Raw genomic sequence first — 21778 nt, 5'->3', positions numbered from 1 at the left:
CAGCGCTCGCCAGGGCACACGTCTGTTGACGGGATGAGCATGTAACTGCATCCTGGGCTTTTCAAGGGCTTGTTTAAATGAAGTCTGGATGACTGAATGACATGCAGCTTTCAAACTTCTTGATCATGACCCACAACAAAGGGACATTTTTATAATCCAGCCATGATGTGTCTATGTAACTAAAACATGTTTGAAAGTCAATACTTGAATAGGTATGATGCACTCTGATTGACCTAATCTATACGATACTGTTTTTTAAAAATGTTGGTGACAAAGCTACACGTGATAAAAACACATAGCAATACACAATACACACATAAATGAATCCATGTAAAACTAGTAAAATCTGAGAAAGGCCAGGACTGTGACAATGTCAGTTTCCTGGTTATCCTAAAGTCATGTAAGGTGTTACCATCGGGGCTACAGGTGAATGTCATACAGGATCTCTCGTATTATTTCTTACAACTCTATGTGAATCTGTAATTATCACAGAATAGTTGAAGAAATAAAAGTACTAATTGTGATACAGTCAGGAGATCTCACAATTAATGGGCCTCTCAAACCAGTGTGAACACTAGATGAAGACAAATAAAAGGGAAAGAAGGTAGAAACCATTCGGATGGCCCTCAGACCATTTCAGGTGTCCCTGAAGTTCTCCTGGTAATTCTTTACGAAGCAAACATTCTGAACGAATTTTATTTTAGGGATCCGTGTCCTGTCAGGGGACAGCCTATTTTGCCAGGCTCGACTCTCCCAAAGCGAGTTGTGGTGTGCTAGTGTTTTAGGCTGTTGTGTGAGAAAGAAACCGGCCACTTCAGTTTGCATCCGAGCCTCACCTAAATACCCGTCAATGTCCTGCAGAGCCACACACAGCTTGTAACACACTGGGAATGCTCTACATTATTCATTAGTAAAGAATAAGCCAGAGATGCTTGAATGTGCCTATTACTGTCCCGGGAGCTTCTTGGCCACAGCCTTAGTAACAGACTTAGTAACCAAGCTTTACAATAAACATGTTCAAGTTTACACAGAAATGCCAATCGAGAGCTGACCAGCTAGCCATTCTCTCCTCTAAGGGAAGGCTGAGGGGCTCCTAAACCCAAGGGTTCCAGCCCAGGTTTGCAGGTTCACCCATGTCCCTCCTCCTCTCTTGGACTCATAGTCCAGAAACCCAGCAAATTCTCACGTAAGATAGAAAGATTTTCTTTATTAATGACCCCAACCGTATTTCTTTAGATACAGGAGTTTTGAACTCAAATACTTAGGAGAAAACAAGTTAAGATTGCATTATCCTGCAACTCATTACCAGTAACATATTGCAAAGCGAAACAGCTTGGGAGGAGGGTAGAAGGGAAGGGGAGTGAGGGAGGGAAGATAAAGAAAAGGAATTAAGTTGATCAAGTGGATTTTTTTTTAAATTCTTGGGAACTATGAAGTCCTTGCAAGCACAGCTCGTTTCTGCAGTTTCTTTTCCAAACGTGTACAAAATGGAACCAAAATGGAGAATCCCTTAAGAACCTGAAGAGGTGCAACCTTCAAAGCTACGATTATCCAGTAGCAAGGGTTCCAGCCTTCGGTTGTCAGCCGCTTCCTCTTCGTGTTCCCAAGAGTTAGCGGGATGAAAACGTCTTCCCCCTTCAAAAGCAGAGAACAAGTATGAAGGCTAGTTTGGGGCTCACCTTACCTTCCATCCCATATTCCCGGACTAGGGATGGGATCCCAAAGAGACACCAAACACGAGGTGGAAAGGTTCCTTAGGCAGAGGTATGCAGGAACTCTAGGCACAGGCTAAGACCAGCTCCCACTGTAAGGTTCCATCAGCTCTTTTTTCCTAGTGACTACTTTGGGGTACAAGAAGATACTTGTGCTAAGCCCACGAGGACATGAAAAGTACCCAATAGACAGGAGAATCATTCATCCACAATTTCTGGATGGCCTAGGTCTACCTGCATTTTGGACTGGGCTCAACTCTCTTCTTAGTAGAGAGTTCAGGCTACTTCTACACAGCTTGTACCTTTTCGGGCTAGCAGACAGCAATTCCTTAAATCTTTCACCATGGGGCAGGATATTCAAAGAAGCCTCCCTCAACTATGCTTTGTGTTAAAGGGCACCTGCTGGCTTTAGGCTCCTGAGTCATGGTATCCTGTACCACCCAGTATTTCCCCAGAAAGGCCAGCTTTGGGAACAGGCTGGTTCTCAAAGACAGAGGGTATTTGGTAAGGAGGCCTGGAAGCCTGGAGAGGAGGCCTGGGGAGCTGAGGACTATGGGAAATTAGGGCAAAAATATGGGGGCTAAATCTTTCCTGCTCTGAATGTCTCACCCATGGCAAAGTAAAACCATATTTTATTCCTCCCACCCTCAAGAAAAAGCTTGTGAGTGTTCAATTCTGGCAGAGCACTGTGGGGTACGACTGATGCTTGGCTTCTAATCCAGGGCCACTTCTCACAACAGGCCTGACACCCTATTGTATGCTGTTCAAGGTTCTGCAGACTCTCCTGCTCTGTTGCACCGGGGACTGTGTGCATGTGTGTGTGTGTGGGTCCTGGCTTCTCCTACCCAGCTGAGCCAGCTAACTCCTACCCCCCAGTAGTAACATGGTCTGGTTTTTAGGATGGATGCAGTTGTTTGCCTCCTCCTCCTCCATTCTGGGGCCCACCTCTCCCAAAGAGAGGTTACGGGACAGGAAAAGGCAAAGCTGCTCTTTTAAGCCCCAGGAAGGAGGTTTATAGCCAGTTTATTCATTTCAAGGACTCATCCTCTCCTAGTTCCCCCTCCAGGACAGGATGTTGCTCCCGCCCTGCATACAACTGCACTTGCTTTGCAGTGACCTCTAAGACTACCCGCTGGCTGTGTAGTAAAGAGGGGGAGAAAGCCTACGGGAGACACTGGGCAGTGGCTGCCGGGTGGGCTTGTCTCCTGAACGGACAAGCAGTTACGGGACTGATGGTGACGCAAGCAGCCCCACGTCTATCTATTTACGATGCCGTGTTTGGTGTGACAGGCTGGCCAGGTCAAGCTTCCTCCTGCTGTCCCTAGCTGCTGGTTTACCTCACAGCCTCTGCTGAATTGCCCTCTCCACTGGCCCCTGAAAGTGGCACAAAATTGGTTGCCTCATACTCACTGTCACCAAGGTGATACCTGGTGAGAAAAGCATTCCTGTGGAAAGCAAGCAGGGAAAGAGGAACTTGTAAACTCCAGGATGGAGGCAAGGTTCTGGAAGGGCGAGAACATACACCCTCTCCTGCTTCCCTACCATTGTTGCCCCCCCCCGCCCCCCATTTTAGGAGAGGCCACGAAGCTGCAGAGCAGAGGGAATGTTGCTGCCACTTTGATGCCTGGCATCTGGACAACTCTCTAAGCAGAGCCTACCGTGTTTCCCTGAAAATAACACCAGGTCTTATATTAATTTTTGCTCCATTAGGGTGTATTTTCAGGGGATGTCTTATTTTTTTCATGTACAACAATCTCCATTTATTCAAATACGGTCATGTCATCTTCTTCTGGAACATTGTTATAACGTACTAAATGTGTCTGTCTGGCTGACGATCTTAACTGGGGCTTATTTTTGGGGAAACAAGGTAGCTAAAGGTTGCACAGCACTCCTTAGGCTCTGGGGAGTAGGCTCAGAGCTAGTACAGAGAAAGGCCTCTGGTACCAATTTCCTAATGAGAGATGGGCAGCGTCTAAAGTTTTTGCCTGAAGAAATCAGGGTGACTTGAACCGCTCTGTATCAATGTCCTATGTTTTGGAGACTGGAAATCCTATGCTCAGGTACACACAAGGCAGACATCTCTCTGATCCAGTCAAGTGGCAGGAGAGGCCCCTCCGTGCCAGGGGAGGGAGCTAAAAGCCTCATGCACACATCAGCCAAACGTTACTTGCAAGAGGACCAGGCGTTGGCAAATACACTGGCTGTAAGCGGTGCGAGGGTGGGGCTAAGTTCACCTCAAGACTTTTATTCAATGGGCACAAAAGATAGCAAGTAAGCACCTACTACCTTGAGAAGAAGACAGCCTAAACTAAATCAGAAGGGAAACCACGATCTGGAACCTCGCACAAAGCCCGAAATCCACTCAGAACCACCACTCATCATCCTTGACAGAGACAACTTCCCCTCCATGCAAAATTCCTGCTGAGCAGCAGACCAGGAAAAATAACACTGGGGGACGGGCGGGAGTTTCCAGGCCTATTGACTCCACTAAATGTCGTTAAGCAAATTACTGTCTCTCCAGGAAGACCTTGAAAAGAACAAGACTGATCTCAACTCGGGCCCAGAGAGAACAGTTTATCTGGGTAGAAAGGTCCCTTTGTTTTTTCCTAGCTGCCACTCAGGGAAACAAGGAAACCCAGCCCCGCCCACTCAGAAGGACAAACCTGTTCATCCCATCTTTAGTCTGTCAGGTAGGTACAGGCCGAGCCTCCTGCCTCATATACAGCTACTGCGCAGACACCCGCAGGGCCAGGCCACGAACACCTGCTATTTCCTACTCAGTGAGCTCAGGAGAGGAAGGGGTCCTGCCATGCGCCTGCCCTACTCACGTGATTGTTTTCATTTCTTTCTTCTCGGCATCTGGGCGTGCGCGGTTCAGCACCTTGAGGAAATCGGATGTTTTTGCCCGCATACGTGTGTGAATATAGGCCTGGGGGCAAACACAACGAGTATTGAAGCAGAGTCCCGTTCTAGAAAGCCAACTTTGCTTTCACTACGAGTCATCGGGAAGGTGTGGGAACATACACCCTGGGACTGACCCAGAGCCTCAAGGGGAAGCAGAAGGGTGACCCTTTGTGGAGACAAAACACATTCATCTCTCTGTGGGGAGTGGAGTGGGGGTGGGGGTGGTGGCAGTGAAGTGGAGAGAGATCATTTCTCGACACCTCCAGAACCACCTGCTCCAGTTCACAGCAAGCCTGGACGACAGGAATACCGTTCACGCTGGCGGCGCGGGAGGAGGCGACCCGGAGCACAAGGCTGAGGCGCGGCGGCGCTCACCTTAGAGCACTTGATGTGATAGTGCAGGTAGTCCCGGAACGTGTGGATCAGGTTGATGGTATTGTCTCGAGCACTGGCGTTGGTGTGGCGAGGGAACAGCACTGAGGGCGGGGCACAAACACGGCGTCAGCGGCACACCAAAGCCACAGGCAGCTCCCACCTCCCCGCTCAAGTATAATCCCCTTGTTTCCTTACGCCCAGGCTATGTCAGGGTTTTCTCCTTCAGACGATGAAGGGATAGAGATCACAACGAGGGCAGGTACTAGTGAGGCCAACGGAGCAGGCTGAGCAAAAGGGAGATCATGCTAGAAACCCCAGGCTCCCCAAGGAAAGGGCACGGTCCTGGGCATTCATCCCGGGTCTGGATTCTGCAGCTGTGCATTCTGAAATCAACTCCCTGCCTGCCACACGCCGACTAGCTCCTGCCTCTGCAGGGCAGCAGTCTCTTTGGAAGGTGATACTGCTATCTGGGTAACTTTGGAGAAAACACTTTAGCTTTCTAAAGTGTTTAGGAAACAAAGCCTGCCTGTCCTAGGCCCTTGGTGCTAACATAGAATAAGCCTTCAGAGAAAACTAGATTCCAGAGAAGACCCTGTAAATCTGTGGTGAAAACCAAACACTAAGGCATAAAGACCTGAACTGTCTTGATGAGAACAGGACAGGCTTTGGCTGGGGGCTGAGAAAAGCCCTTCCCACAGCACCGAGCCCCTGAAGACCTGTGCAGGCACTCAGCCCGCTGCTCCTGGGCAGACCTGCACCTCCTCCCCTTTGGCTTCTTGAATCCTCTCTATTTTCTGCACCTACTCTACTCAGTGGCCTCACCATCAGCAAGATCCTCCGAGTGTGAAGTTTTGCTAAAATGAGAAGAAATGCCTCCTACGAAAGGGTGGGTGGGACCCCTGTGTCAATTTGCCCTGAAAAGAAGTGAACACCAGGATAGGAGATAACTACATTGCACAGAATCTAAGACGCTAATAACTGGAAGTTTACCATCAGTTTTTGTGCCATAAAGAGTATATTGCCAATTAAACTGTGACATGCCACCAATTGTAAGCAGTATCCTAACTTCAAAGACGGTAATGTAGAAAAAAAATATGTAGCTTAGATCGAATGAAATAGGGTAAATCAACTCACTGTACCAATACACTGGTACACACACCTTTAGCACTGCGAAGAATTTAAATAAAACTTCGTCAAAGGAGACGTCTGAGTGGCATCAGGTAGTATGTGAAGGCGCTGTTATCCCAAACTATTGGCTCTAGCGAAGAGCCAGCTCACTAGGCTGAAACTGTAAGACGGGAAGACTTGAATTTCTTCGGTAGGAAAGTGGAATAAGTGAATCATGGCTGGAGCTCTAGTTTAATAAGCAAAAAACCAAGAAACGCCAAATGACAGAGAATTCCCACCCAGCTGCTTAGCAATGCTTAATGTGGTCCTGATCCCCAACATCTGGCACGAGAGGCTGCCCTTTTCCCTTAGGATTCAAGAAAAACAGGAAAACAGGGAGGTGATTACTGTATAAGAATAGCACATGAGCTGTAATGAGCGTCCGTGACAGCCCTGTCACCGTCACGGCAATGACAGGAGGAATGATTTGGTCTGCCCGCGTCTGCCCCACTACACACTGTTGCACAGATCCGTCCAGGTTTAGGCGGTCTGCAGCGTGAACGCAGCACAGCGCAGAACGCGCAACCCCACATGCTCACCGAAGGTAATGTAGCCGATGTTGTCACCCACAGCAGCGTCAGTGTCCTTCAGCTCCAGAGGAGGCTCCCTGTGGCTGAAGAGGACCTGTGGGGCTGTGTGGCTGGCTCTGCGGCCTTCTTTGAACTCCTGCCACGATAAAACAAAAAGCAACCAGAGAGAATCTGGTGTAAGATGAATGGCGACTTATGCTATGGGGTGTAGCCTTCATAGCCCATTAACCATCAGATGGCTCAAAATCAACTACACCTAATGCACTTCAGATTCAAAAAGGAGAAATTACTTAAATCCGATATTCAAAACGTGATGAAAGCACTGTTAATCCTCTTCCTCGTCTCCTGTTTTGGAATATCATGGGTGATAAGATTACATCTGAGACTAAACAAACGAATTTCAAAGCTCTGGGAAAAACAGATTACATTTAAGATAAGGACTATAGCTTACTAGTTTCTTTTGATTTAATGTGGAAGAGGTAATATTTGTCAGGAAATCTTTGAAATTTCGGGGTGAATGGAACCCAAACTTTAGCCTGGTTAAGACTTCCAGATGAAGTCTTAACTCCTTGTATCTTTGCATATGAAGCCCCCGATGAGCGACCAATTTTTCATCATCCCCTCACCCTCATCTCCACTTCTTCCAGTTTTATGAATACCACTCTGTCTCTGGGTTCTGGACATTTGCACAAGTCTTGTTTCACTGAAATATCTTAGATCCTGGCACTGTTTAGAATTCATCAATCACAACTTTAGACCAAATTTAAGCCCTTCTTGGGAGCAGAAGACTACAAAGTTAAAGAAGCTGAGTTGTCTTACTGTTCGCTAAGAAAAGGGGACCATGTGACATGAGAAATGCAAGTCTGATTTGAATTCTGGCACTTGAATGGCCCTGGACTACACAACTACCATTCTGCATAAAATGTACCCATCCTCATCCAACTACAGCAAAATGATTGAGGATGTGAAAAACAGCCATTCCTTCTCTGTTCAAATCTCCAAACCTCAGCTTTTCCAAGCCATCCATTTCTGTGCAAATAGATAAAATGATACAAAGCATCACCATCTCAACCGAGATCTGGAAGAACAGAACTAGATTTTCCAGCAATGCCACTAAGACCAGATGATTCAAATTCACTGAGTGATGGCAGAGGGATGGAACCAAGAGCTTTCCAAGGCCTGAATTGTATGAGCACGAGAAGCACGTTTCAACAGCCGCGTGGCCGACAGTGCTCTTCTACTGCTGCTCCATCACGACCTCTTTTATAATGCCATCTCCAGCTGGCTGCTCTCTCAGTGGCGTTCTCCTATCTTTTCTATAAACCTCTCCTATGATACTGCACCATTTCTTAATGCAGCTGGCTTCCCTACCAGGTTGAATTTCTCAAGTCAAGGATTCTGCTTTATTTGTCTCTGCATCTATTCCTCTGGCCTTCAAAGAGGCCGTCAAGCACAGGGCTTGCTGAATGAAAGCCAGTGCTTCTACCCTCGCTGACTTAGCGTCATCACACTGGAAAGGCAGGAGCAGGGACTATGTTTCTATTTGCAGGTAGGACGAGCACACACTGGTCAGCCACACACTGGTCAGCGAGCCCTCAGCTAATTAGTGGCAAAGGAAGGATACCACCCAAGAACGCCCAGCCTGGGATCCTGCCTGCTCCACTGCCCTGCCTCCTGAGCTGGCTTCTAAAGGTTGGTGGAAAATGAATTAACACAGCGGCGGTAGGTTAACCCCCTTTTGAATTTTCTTCGCCAAAGGAAAAATATTTGGAGGCAGGGAAGGAGTCAAAATCATTCAAAATGGAAATTTCTGAAGAAAAGTTTATGAAATTGCCCATCTCTAGAAAACACCTTTCGTTTTGCAAAGGGGTTGGGAGGTTTTCTAACTTCTACTGATTTTCTGCTTCAGCCCCAGGGGAGAAAACAGAAAACATAATAACTGTCTGCTAGCATTTTCTTGTGTCTAGTCAGTTTCTTGAAGGCTCCAACTCACTTATACACGTGGCAGTCACAACCGGACGGGGTATTTGTAAACCTGTGGTGACTTACTACCATTTCATCAGTTCTGCATATGGAAAACAATAATTTATGACTTGGTTAAAAATATACAGTACTTCTAATTTGGGACTGTCCTTTAGCCAATCTCATGTCTTTGTTTCTCTCTCTTAAATAACACTTAGAAAGCAACCCCCCAACCCCCAAATAGCTTCACCAATGTCTTTGCTGCACATGTAGCAGCAGCACTGCCTGTTTTCTCCCTCTTGATGTCCTGAGCATCACAATACAATTTCTCTTCCATCAAAGCATACTTTATCATAGAAGTTCAGAATGAATCCAAATATCGACAGAAATTTAGTATACTATACAGGTAGCATCTTAAATCACTAGTATAAACACAGGCTTTTAAATAATTGCTCCTAGGACCAGGGGGTAGTAATGGATGGATGGATGGATGGGTCCATCTTTCATGCCATATACCAGGAGAAACTCCAAACCGATAATAAAAAGGTATGTAAAATTAAACTGTAAAAATTCTAGGAAAATAATACAGGTAAATTTCTTTATAACTTTGAAGTAGGGAAAGTTTCTAACTATGACTCAAAATCTAGAAGCCATAAAAGAACAGATTAACTATGTGAAAATAAATTTCTTCTACATGAGGGGGAAGCCCACAAAGTCTAACGACAAACTGGAAAAAAATTTGCAACTCTTTTTCAGACAGCTAATCTCCCTAGTATATAAAGAAAATGAGAAGATCAATAATCGAGTAGAAAAACGGATAAAGGACATCAAGAGACATCTCACAGGAAAAGAAAAACAGCCTTCAACATAGAAACATATGTTTGACCCCACTCATAAGAGAACACAGATTACCATTTTTAACCTATTGGATTGGCAGAAATCCAAGTTTGACAACACACTTTGGGGAAATGGGCACTCTCATACATTCTTGGCGGGAGGGAAAATGGTACCACCTCTATGGAGGTGAGCTTGGCAATCTCTACCAAAATTACTCTGACTGTTCCCAATTCAGGAAAATATCCTGTAGATATAACCACATATGCATACAGGTAGCACGGGTCTTCAAAATAACATCTTCACAAATGCCTAAGAGGCAGATTGCTTGTATCCTGTACCCATGTCTTGTACACGTGGCAGTCACAACCAGAGGGGGTATCTGTAAACCTGTGGTGACTTACTAGCACTTCATCAGTTCTGTGTATGGAAAATAATACATTTAAGACTTGGTTAACAATATGTAGTACTTCTAATTTGGGACTCTCCTTTGGCCAATCTCATGTCCTTGTTTCTCTTTTCAACACTTAAAAACTAACTGACCCTGAACATGCAGAAACCAGTGGTTTTCACTGAACTTTTTTTAGTTACTGGACTGATTTTAAGATCTAATAATATGGAAAAATTCTAGTTTACCATACTCAAATCTCCAAAGGTGTTGTTCTTACTGCTTCTCATGGAATGAGCATTGAAATGCTGACATCTACCAGACTTCCTCTAGTGCTCAGCTTGTGTACCTACCAAGATAATACACCAAAGCGAAACCCTAGGCCGTCTGTGAGTGGAAAATGGAAACTCCCTGTCTTTTTTCTAAAGCAGTAAGCATCCCTCAGAGTCTGTCAGCTAAATGACAAAAGCAGGAATCGTGTTCTGACCAGGCTGGAAGTGCATGCTGGCATGGGAAAACCCACAAAGGCCCACAGCAAGCAGACTAGTGACCACAAGGGACCTCAAACAATGTCGCACAACATTCTGTGAGAGGTAGGCACCCACGTTCTCCTTTCTCCCAGAAATCTAAAATAACCAGGCCCAGGAAAATGCTCAGATGATTTACTTTAGGGCAAAATCCCAGCAAAAATAAGTCCAGGTTTCTATGGTCATTTCAAATAAATTACCCGTCTCTGAATTTGGAGAGGCAGGAAGGGCAGATGGCTTTCTGAGCACAGCCTTTTCACATTCCCAGACACCATATGTGCCTGCATCGTGCCAGGCTAGTCTAACTGGAGATACTGTCAGTGCAAAAATGTAGAAACCTCGTTTTCCCTTCTAGACAAGTCCCCTACTAGGCACATGGACTTTGAGGGAGGAGTTTATATTCACACGCAAAAAAAGAATATACAAAATTCTCCTAGGAAACAAATCTCCAGTACACTCTCCAAGATAAGATCTGTTTAAAGTATAAAAATAAGCTGAGATGTCACGTGGACTAAAATGGAACGAGATTGGTTAAAGAACCAGCCAAATCTAAATATATACTTCATCGCTTTTAAAATTAGTTCGTCAGTCTGGATTTATCCCAATTTCTGAGCTACTGCATTTAATTCCCGTCAATTCTGCAGAAAAACACACGGAATGCCTGTCTAGAGGCTTACATTTAGGACTCAAGATATGTATCTATACCTCTATGTATACACACACGCACACTTTCATCAAGTTTAGTACTCTCAAATGCTGGAAGTGTCAGTATTCCAATTTTTCTGCATGGGGACTCCAAAATGAGAATTTCTGATTAATTAGCCTAAACACAGAAAGCCATGAGAAATGGATCAAATTGAGGACCACTTCTGAAGATTTTCCCAGCCACTTAGAAATGCTACACATAAAGTATCCTCACTAGATTAAGCACAACTCTCTTTCAACTCTAACTGGCAAAAAAGATTCTGTTGCAGAATTCTTACACCTCATCACTCTGCCAAGGAACAGAATGAACGTACAAAAGTTTTTTGAAAATTTAACCACTGTACTAGATTTTAAATGCTGAGCCATCTCAGAAGAAACCAGCTTGGATACCACTTTACCAATAAGCTCTCATGTCCTGGAGCCAGTATTTGGTTAGCAGAGAGCATGACAAAACTACAATGAGTGTGCCGTGTCAAACCTGAGTCCAAGCGCACCGAAACCCGAGAGCAGAATGTCCCGCCACACCACCCCTTTGCTCTTCGTAGACGAACTTCTTCTGAGGGAGGCAGTCCATGGCGACCTTGGTCAAATCCAGGCCTAGTCACTGTCTTCACTATCAGTTCAACAGGTCTCCCCCATTAATGTATTTATCTACTCTTGAAGAATTTTCTATAGACTCCACTCTGCAAAGACTTTAGGACTAAGCCAAATCAAGAACCGACCTTGTTAGAAATCGGAGGAACACAAGAAGGGTAGGAAATGGGACCAAGCTTTAAATCAAAGACTCCATGGAGAAGGAGGCTTAACAGTCAGTCATACTGTTAGTATGTTTAGTACTCAAATCACCCTCTAGTTCAGTCCTGCAAGAGGCTAAAGCCACAAAGAAAAAGACAACATTCAGTAAGTTTGGTAGGGGCTGTTCAATCAAATCTTCAACGAGCTCCAGCATCGACAGAAGCGCCAGGTCTTTTCTATGCTATGGTGGGTTTTGGCGTCAAGGTCGAAATCACCACACCATGGTTCCCCCCCACGATGTGTGCTCCATACCTGCATGAACACCTTTCCAATGACCACATCGTCGTCATCCTTAAACACTGTGCTGAAGACTACCGTGACTCTGTCCTTTTTAGACTCAACATACCTGAGGGGAACAAAACCCATGAGCGTAAGTGCACAATCAGAATGCGGTTTTGTTAAGAACTTGACCTACACGTGAAGTGGGAGGGGGAAGTCATAAGTCTCTTAATTTATAAAACAAGGGGTGTCAAGTGAGACTCGGTAGCTCTGGCCAACGAAGTCCGTCTAATAAATGCATGACCTAAGAGAGGCAGGAGATGAAAACCATCCAACGTAGATGTTACTGACTTTTTGTGTATGGTATGACATGAAATCAAGTTAGAGATTCTCAGGATTTCACTTCAAAAATTACATTTCTTTATATACTATGAGATTCATGGTGTGGAGATGATCCAAGAGTTGCCACAACACTGAAACTACGGGCACCCTCTGCCGCCTGGTTGTCTGGACCATATTACTGATGGGGACTCAGAAGAGTGGTGCCTTAAAGAAAAGCACTGGATTCTCTTTTCATCTTTGCCAACTTCCAATATCTGGAGACTAGGAGAAGTGGCCTTTGCCCCCCATTAAAGAATTTAAGAGCAACTTAGGGGGGTTCACACAATAGAGTGTAAGGTTCGACCTCACTGTATGTCTTTCAGTAAGCGCATGTGACAGCCAAACCCAGGCTTCAGGACCAAATTCTATACTCACATGGTCTCATCATCCCTATAATGGATAACTGCCCTGTTCTCTCCTTCCTTGCCTTCTTCTTGGAACTGAAAGTATTTCTCAAAGACAGAGGCAAAACAATTTCGTTTCAACATGCCAGCCTGATGCACAATGGAATCCTTGGATGCCGGCAGATTTTCAAGGTCGTATAGCAAAGACACATTGTATCCTGGAGGGGAAAAAACATCCAGCAGTTACATTAAAAAAACAAACAAAAAACTTTTCAAGTTCTAATGACATTTTATTTTGTCTCAGTGATCATACTCTTAACCCTGGTAGAAGCTGTCCATTTCCATCTACCTCATAGGACAAATGAGGTGAAATGAAATCTTAATTCTTGTAACACCACTATAAATATACTTTATAGCTAATTAACAAATGCTATGCAAAACTCTGAATCAATATTGAAGATGACTGATTATAAATAAGAAATTAAGTCATACCCTGAGAACTTTGATTAGAAATTTAGTGTTCCAGACATAGTTGTGAAGGGGGCTGTATATGCTATTAAGCTATCAGTTATATATTTTTCTCTGATGGTTTAATGGACCAAGTGCCAACATGGTCAGTAGCTAGGTAGCTTTTCTGTATTAAAATATACCCCCTTTGTGCCATTGCAAACTTTGTGGAGGGAAGCAGGCTATGGAAAAATCTAGAATGAAATATATATCTATATATCTCCCTCCCAGTAGCTTTCATTTGTATACACTGTAAAATTTTCCAAGTGTTTGAAAATATTTTACTTCATTTGATCTCTGTAAGAATTCTTTGAAGTAGACAGGTCAGATGTAGTTATTCTCATTTTAAAGGGAAAAAGAGGTTTAAAAAAGCAAAATATCATGCTAAATGCAGCACAACAGAGAGGTAGAGGCAACTGTACTTTAGAGTTGAACAGAACTGGGTCCAAATGGCCTTGCCATTTTGTGACCTTGGACATCACCTAACCTCTACAATTCCTGAGTCTGTTAAAAAGAGGTCAGGAGACTATTAGGAGAATTAGAGAATGTATAGTATTAAAAGGTGTCTGGAACACAGCGGGTCATCAATAAATGGGGCAGAATAGGACTCAAACTCAATTCTGCTGACCACTACACTTTTCTGCCTACTTACAGCAAACAAGGCCAGGACACTTGGTTATATAATGAAACGATTAATATGTGCCAAAAGTCTATGGATGATTTTTGCAAGAATATCTGTATATCACCAAGGATCATTTCATAGTCTAGGCAACTGATGGAATTCTGTTACCAGAACTGTATGGATTTCACATTGCCAAATATCTTAAACCTTTATACAGTACTTTGCTACTATTTGATATTTTTCCCAAGAGCTTCCTGAGGTCTGTGTTTTTTGTTGCATCTATTCTCACTGAGAGCATAGGCTAAAATATCTAAATCTCTGTTCTAGACAGTACTTAGCACATTTTTGGCCCTCCAATATTAAATATCAACCATCATTCCATTTTGGGGACCTGAAAACCAGATAAGCAAGTAGACTACAAGATTAGATTAAAAAGGGAAATATTTGAAGTTGAGGTTTGCTAGTTTTAAGAAGCCAAATAAAACAAACTACATAAAACTATAGCTAAAGTCAGACTTTAAGTAAGACTCCTGATAGAACGAAAAGAACACAGTGAGCATGAAGAAAAGTAAAAACCTAGTAAGGCCTGTTGTTTTTTCCAAAGTTGCCTACATATACCCACAGAAAATAGAAGAGAGACTACTTTCACACGTTTTCTACTTGTATGAACACAGGCCTGCAATCTTGCAGTCTATGCTTTAGCAGGAAGTGGAAGAGAAGGCCCAGGGACAGAAACATAAGTGCTCCGTTATACTCCGGTTGTTCTGATAGATTTTAGGGTCTGACCGGTGACACGCTTGTCCCAGAGTTCCTGTAAGATTTTTCTCTTCTAGTTCTGTTCCTTTCTGAAATTCCTTGATTCTTAAAGCCTATAGTGTTATTTACCTTTTGGTTTTTATTTCTGTGATACACTGGTACCATCAATTTGGGGATTAACACTTTTCAGTACTCTGTATGGGTTGCAGTAAAAAACACCGATTAACAAATACTCTTAGTAGCCGAGTTATATTCCAAAGGCACCTTTCTATATTTGATATTTTGTTTCCAGAGCAGCATACAGAAGACAAAGTATTCCATTAGGCTGGTGCAAAAACAATTGCGGTTTTTGCAATTAGTTTTAACCTTTTAAACCAGAATTACCTTTGTACCAACCTAACATCTAATGGGAGTGGCGAGGCAGTGATAAGTAAAAGTGCGAGGAAAAACAAGGTCGGGTGAGGAAGTAAGATAGCAAAAGTAGGGGATGTTAAAAGAAAGTGACAGACACATCTTCCTTAAAACAATATGCTAATCAAGGTACCACAGCAACAATATCTGAGTAACAAATATTATGCCCAGTCTTACTGACTATGAGGTCCAGCTAAATGCTCCAGAATTTGTGACTATTGCTTAACCACAAGGATGAAAACATTGTTCAGTTTTTTCCATTTTAAATTTCCTTTAAAGCAGTATAACATAGCTATTCTAATCAAGGATGGCCAAGGTACTTTTTAATTCCTCTGGCCACAAAGGAGGCAGCGATTTATTAAAAGAATAGATTAAAGAAGAGGTTAAAATTTTTGTTACTTGAAAATATGAGAATAGCCCTGAATATTCCTTTTCCTTCTCCAAATGTGTAGTGTACAGAAAAAGGTGTTACTAGGAGCTAGAGGTGGAAATCAGTGTTTGCTTACTCTTCTCAAAAGGCATTTCAAGCACCACAAGCAAAGGTGGCTCTTTAGCTGAAAGATTAGGGAAGTGTCAATTGGCTCCTTTAAGTAAATGTTAAAAACGCACATCAATTCTGTACACAACATTGTGTACCACTACTGGGCAATGCAAAGCCCCTTAAAAGTTTTTTTTTTTAATGGAGAGAGTTAAAGTGGGAACTGGGTTCATACAGAAATATTTGTAAAATGAGTATTTAAACAAAATCCTGCGGCAAAAAAAAAACCACAACAGAGGACAAACAGGACAAGTCTCATTCCACAGTCACGCACACATTACTACATACCTGATTCTGGATTTACCAAGAAACTCCCGTACACTCTCTTTAATAACTGGAAAACACAAAAACAATACGTTAATCCAAAGGCCATGACAAGTTCATGATTTTTAAAGCACTGCGTGCCAAGCTTCTCCTAAGCCAGCATTCTTCCTTTCATTGGGTGGATGGGAAACGGGATACAGAGGGGAAGATGATTTATGTGAGCTACCAAGCCAGTCACTCACAGAACTAGGATTATACCCAAAAGGTTAGTCTAGTATCTGTCTTTCAATCAAGACTCACCCTTTACTCTTTCAGGTAACACCCTTTCCCTGTTCTCCAGATCACACGCTGCACATAATCGTCTTTGTTTTCAAGAGAGCTTCTGGATGTCAAATCCTTCTAGACCATCCTACATGACGTCAATTATCAACTAAGTACAGGCCAAACCACTAACCCAGGTGAAAGAAGAGATAAAACCAGAATTGCTGGGAACTGATTCCAGTTAGCCTACTTATTCTGTATGCTTTAAAATTATTTAGCTCATCACCAGCTTTTTAAAGGCAAAAGACCAAATCTTAGCCAGTGATTTATGCTGGTGGGTCCACAGAAGATTATACTCTCTAAATGTCCTTTTCACAATACCCAATACGTATTGCTGGCTACTTTCCAGCTTTCTGGAGTAAATGAGAAAACCTTTTTACACTTTCCCATGTTTTTTCTGTGCTTGTGTGACTGACTGCACCTGGTGGAAACTGCTCCTGGGCTGACAAGGTTTAAGAAACAAACTTTTTATATTGATAGGAATACTTCTGACTAAAATGTTACATGGGACACATTAAGCAGTAGAAAGGCAGCTATTTGGAGACAGAAAAAAATATGAAAGCCACCAGAATTTACTAAGCTTTTTGGTATTTGTTTCTGAGGCAAAACCCTCTTTACAAACTTGTAAGGTGTCAGCACTATTCCATAAGGAGGTAAAGCTGAGGCCAATCTACTAGACGACCTCGGGAGTGTAACAGGTTTGTTTCGAGGCATCCGATTTCTAACACTTTCTCACCACAGACACACTAATGAGCCTCTTCTAGTTTCTGGGATACCCCCCCAAAAAGGGTACTTAATCTATGACAAGTTAACCAAATTAAAAGTGAACAAAAGCAAAAACTTTTGTTTTAATTGTTAAGAGTTAAATATCCACGTTTTAGAGAATTCCATTAGCCAGAGAAAACCACTGAGAACAGGCAGCATGAGAGAGGAGACCCACGCGAGCAGGCACTCTGCCTGGTTCACTGCTGTGGTCCCAGTGCCCAGACACCCGCATGTGGGGACATCCAATCAACAGATGTCAATGAGTATCAACATCTTCCTTCCAATCTTATTTTCAATGTACTCTCTATTTTTAAAAGACCATCAGCAAACCATGTATTTTCTGCATAATTTGAAAAAATTATCACATGGTGAGGTTCTCTACACCCCACTTAAGTATTCTTTAATATTCCACATATTTATTTAACCTTTAGCTGGAAGAAATTATCTGCAAAACTCGGGTAATAGAGTGGACTTCAAAGAATGACTCAGCGATTACATTTATTTGTATGAAGGCAAAAGATAAATAATGCCACATATAGTTCCTATTTGGTGACCATATAGCCACTGTGAGGTATCTCTTAGCCACCGTGAGGAACTGAAGGGAGAGGTTTAAGGTCATGGAGTTTGTTGGTGGCACAGAGAGATGTGACCTTCAGGTGTCCCATGTACCACTTCTCCTAAAGAGTTTTGGGGGAAAAATGTAACAGGTATATCCCATAAGAATTTTACCTGGCATTCTACCTCTAAGCTACAATTCTGTACTGTGTGCACCATTGGTACTTGGAGGAAGAGGGAATCAGATGTGGGAGAAACCACAGCCCCTAAGATTTAGTTTAATTCCAAGCTTACTAAGTTAATATTCTGAGATCTAAGAGGTTCTTAAGAGCCAAATTTATACCACGTTCAACTCCTCTCTGCTTCCTCCCCTTGGCCAAACCAGCCAATGCTTCCGTTTACTTCACTTGCACTTTTAACCATGATTCATTTTTCCATTTGCGCCCACTCTTCCAACCTGACACCAAGAGATGGGTGGAGGCAACCTATCAATCACCCCATCAGACCTTCTCACCCCAGCAGCAGAGGCTTTGTGCCTTGAAAAAGGATCTGTGACAAAGTAACAAGCTTCCTGTGGTTATCACAGGCTGGTCACTGTTTAACCAACGCAGGGAGCCATTTACTGTGTTCTCTGCTCCAACCCTGTCAGTGTTACTTACTCCACCCACGTGAGTGGGTGCGGTTGGTTCTTGGACCCTTGTAGGAGCTGCAAGAATAGCAACGTGTTTTGGAGTTCCATTGTACGGAAAGCACAGACTTGAAAGGAGAAATCTAGCCGAACACTTTCTTTCCCTTCCAAGGATTATTGTTATTGCACTGAGATCTTTAAAGAAAGAGGACTGCCTAAGGAGAATGATTACACAATTTGGCTGCTGAATAATTGAATTATTGTTTACTGTTAAACAAATGAATAATTGTTTAACAATTCTTTTCAGGTAGTTATTTTATAGTTAATCTAAAGCAGGGCCACCTTAATAGCCACTTGTTTCTTCTTACTCTTTATCTGGTAAAGAGAAGAAAGAATTAGCTACTATTTTTTATGTACTATAATCCTTCATATGCTTTACATGATTAGGTCTTTCTCCTGAAGCTTTTCTTTTTCAGGTAAATAACCCTGAATACAAATGCTCTAAGTGTTTCTTATTCCCTTGAACTTAAGAGGCAAATCAGATAAGGTTTTGACTCTTCCCTTGAACTTACGATGTAAATCAATTGCATATGAACAACCAAGCGAAGTGACTACCTATGACTCTTGGTATTGTTTGGTTAACACACAATTTTAGTTTTTAAACCAAAAAAATCAATCGAGATTTTGATTATATTCTTTTGCAAACAGCCTTTTCATTACGTAAATTTTCAATAATCAAAATCTACGACTCTTAATCGGAAAAAAAATAGAAATGGCTGTATCTTCATTCACCAGATTAAGGAGAACCTAGTTTGTTAAAACTAAAAGATATTTGAAAACTGATTCAGGAACTGAGTCATACTTCCTGCTCTGAGACCCAACCACAACGTGTGTGCACTGGTGTACAACAGCATTTTGTTTCTTCCATAAATGGCTCTCCCCAGAGCAAATACAGTTCAACAGGAACAAAACCTGCTACTTTAGCTATCGAAAGAAGCCAGTGAATAAGGCATGGCCATCAAGTTTCATAATGCATGGATGTCCCCTGGGAAGAAGGGACACTTAAAGACAAAAGCTGTAAAGAACATTAAATTTAAAGAGAAGATTTGTTTTAATTTTCAGAATGAGAAATTAAGACTGTAAACTTTAAACAGGCCAGAATTTATACACCTGCTTAACAATGTTATAGAAACAGAACAGAACCCATCTCATTCTTGTGATAGCTATTTTAGTATTGGTCAAGGAAGAGTATTCTTAGCTGCATTTTTTGAGAACTGAAGCTGTTTTTGTTTTCAGTGGTTAGGGAATATCTTTATTTCTTGAGAGTAAAAAACAAGCAAGTAAAGAGCCAAAATCTTCTCTGGGAAATACCCTTCTTTTCATCATCACGAGAAATGGAGTCAGGAGGCCCTGGTTAGGTGAGCAAGCTATTCAGTGGCTGGTACCAATGAGGGTGATTCAATGCCATGGATCTGCCCTGACTGGAAACAACAGTCTCAAGGAAAATGACGTAGAACTTACCTCATCAGCACCATGTGCCTGAAGTTCCTTGTAGAATTTCAAAGAAATACTGACCATCACTTTTGTTTTGTCTCCGTTAGGATTTGAAATATGATACAGGACCCCATCAAAATCTGTAAGGAAAGCAAGTAAGATTGTTTAACCTGGACACAGGAAATAGTATTTCAAAGTGCTTGCCTACCTGTTGCAGGCCACAAGGAGGTCTCCCTTTAAGAAGGCAGAGTAAACAGCCTTTATTTTAAATCCATGTGGGAAGTCAGCGGAAGCCCTGGGACAGAGCTGTCGAGTACCTACCTCTCTGCTCTTTTCTCAAATTACAAAGCTATTCTTACCTTAATCACAGCTTGGTGCTGCAAGAACTTTTTAAAAAAACTTTTACTGTGATGCATTTTAAACATTTATAAAAGTAAAAAGAACAGTATAATGAACTCCGATTCCCATTATATGGCTTCAACAATTATCAACACATGGCCAGCCTTGTTTCACTTAGACACGCTTCTTCCATGATTTAGTCTGAAGCAAATCCGACATCGCACCATTTCACCCATAAATATTTTAGATTGTATCTCTAGAAGATAAAGAAGACTTCTTAAAAATATGGAGCTGCAATACCAGTTATGTTTAAAATTTCTTAACAATTTCTCAATATCAAATATCCACTCAAGTGTTCATAGACTGTCTCAAAAAAAATTTTTTTTAAACACTGTTGTCTTATTTGAATTCAGATCCAAACAAGGCCCACGCAGTGCATTTGTTTCTCTCTTCTTAAGTTTCTTCTACTCTATGGGCTTCCTCTCTTTTTGGCTTGTGGCTTGTCGCACTACACAGCGCACTTACCCTGTGAGTTCCTGAAACAAGGTACTGAGTGCCACCACTTCAGGGAGACCTGGCATTGCTGGTTAGAGAGGAAATGGGGACCGCGCCTGCCTCTAAGACACAACACTTGGGAGCTGCAAAGTCTTCCGTCCAAGACCATCTTACAGAGAGGATGGTTGTCTCAACTCAAAGTTCACACAGCAAGTGAGTCGTATGAACACCCAATTCTTTACAGGGGACAGGAAGCAGTAACATCTGTCTCTGACTCTCTGAACAGGTCTCTAGCATTTTCGTGTTTCCCCACTCAGTCTAGTGCTAGGCAAACAGAGATGGTGGTTACTTGAAGATAGTAACTCATTATTTCCAAATTAAAAAAACCTGATTTTGTACCACACAATTAAACCCCAAATTCTAAGATATTAGCAGGTTAACTTTACATAATTCACTAAATCCATCTAAAATAAAGACCTCAAATAACCATATAACTGTAAAAACCTCAAAAAGATGTGACAATCAAGGGATAGTACTCCAAATGTCAAAGCTTATTTTAGGAACAGTTTTGTTTTCTATTTTTCACATTGTGCTTTCTCTTATAAAGCTGAGATAAAGACACTTACCTGCAAACGTTACTTCTACTGCTTCTGGTTTATTTCTGCAAAAAACAAACAAAAGTCCCTCAGTTAACTGTATTGCTGCTTGCCTTCAAGGGAACTTACAGAGGCTCCTGAGCTTTATTTAAGATCAAACCACTGTGCATCAATCTCACGCATATCCAAGCACACAACTCATTTTTTTCACGCACCTGAACCTTTGGACTTACTTAAGGTAGAGGATAAAAACAGGAAGCAGGACAGAAACAGCTTTTGTTTTCCAGCTGCTGTGGTGGTGGTGCTCACCGTCAACTCTGAATTCCTTACGACCACGGTATACACATTTGTATACGTGAACCACAACATGGTCTCCTTTAGTCTCCCCCACAGGACAGTAGTATTGGAGGTAGTACATTCAGCAGGAAAAATGCTGAACAGAATGTAGGATGGTTTTAATTCAAGTCAGGATGATTTCAGGTCATAAAACAAAACAGAAGGTTCTATTCCATTTCAAAGACAATCTGAACGTCTTCCTGCACATCTTTCCCCCTTTCCCTTCATGTCATCCAAGTACTCACCACTGTCCTTCATGAAGCCATCTTTGTCTGGTTCTACCCTAATCTTGTTTTGAAATTCCAGGC

At 42.5% G+C, this 21778-nt stretch overlaps 1 protein-coding gene across 1 annotated transcript; it reads right to left on the bottom strand.

Moving 5' to 3' along the window:
• Window positions 1-1187: 1187 nt before the first annotated feature.
• Window positions 1188-21297, bottom strand: ARPC2 (actin related protein 2/3 complex subunit 2). Its single transcript, XM_081051919.1, has 9 exons — window positions 21165-21297; window positions 19732-19844; window positions 15966-16011; window positions 12875-13061; window positions 12152-12245; window positions 6698-6824; window positions 4992-5092; window positions 4541-4641; window positions 1188-1635 (listed from the first exon to the last, which is right to left on the bottom strand). The coding sequence occupies exons 2-9, from the start codon at window positions 19786-19788 to the stop codon at window positions 1611-1613; spliced, it is 738 nt and encodes a 245-aa protein (XP_080908045.1). The 5' UTR covers window positions 19789-19844; window positions 21165-21297; the 3' UTR covers window positions 1188-1610.
• Between the last annotated feature and the right edge of the window lie 481 nt (window positions 21298-21778).

This window comes from Rhinolophus hipposideros (genome assembly GCF_964194185.1).
Source record: "Rhinolophus hipposideros genome assembly, chromosome: 6".
Classification (NCBI taxonomy): domain Eukaryota; kingdom Metazoa; phylum Chordata; class Mammalia; order Chiroptera; family Rhinolophidae; genus Rhinolophus; species Rhinolophus hipposideros.
This window is presented reverse-complemented; position numbering and strand designations above follow the sequence as displayed.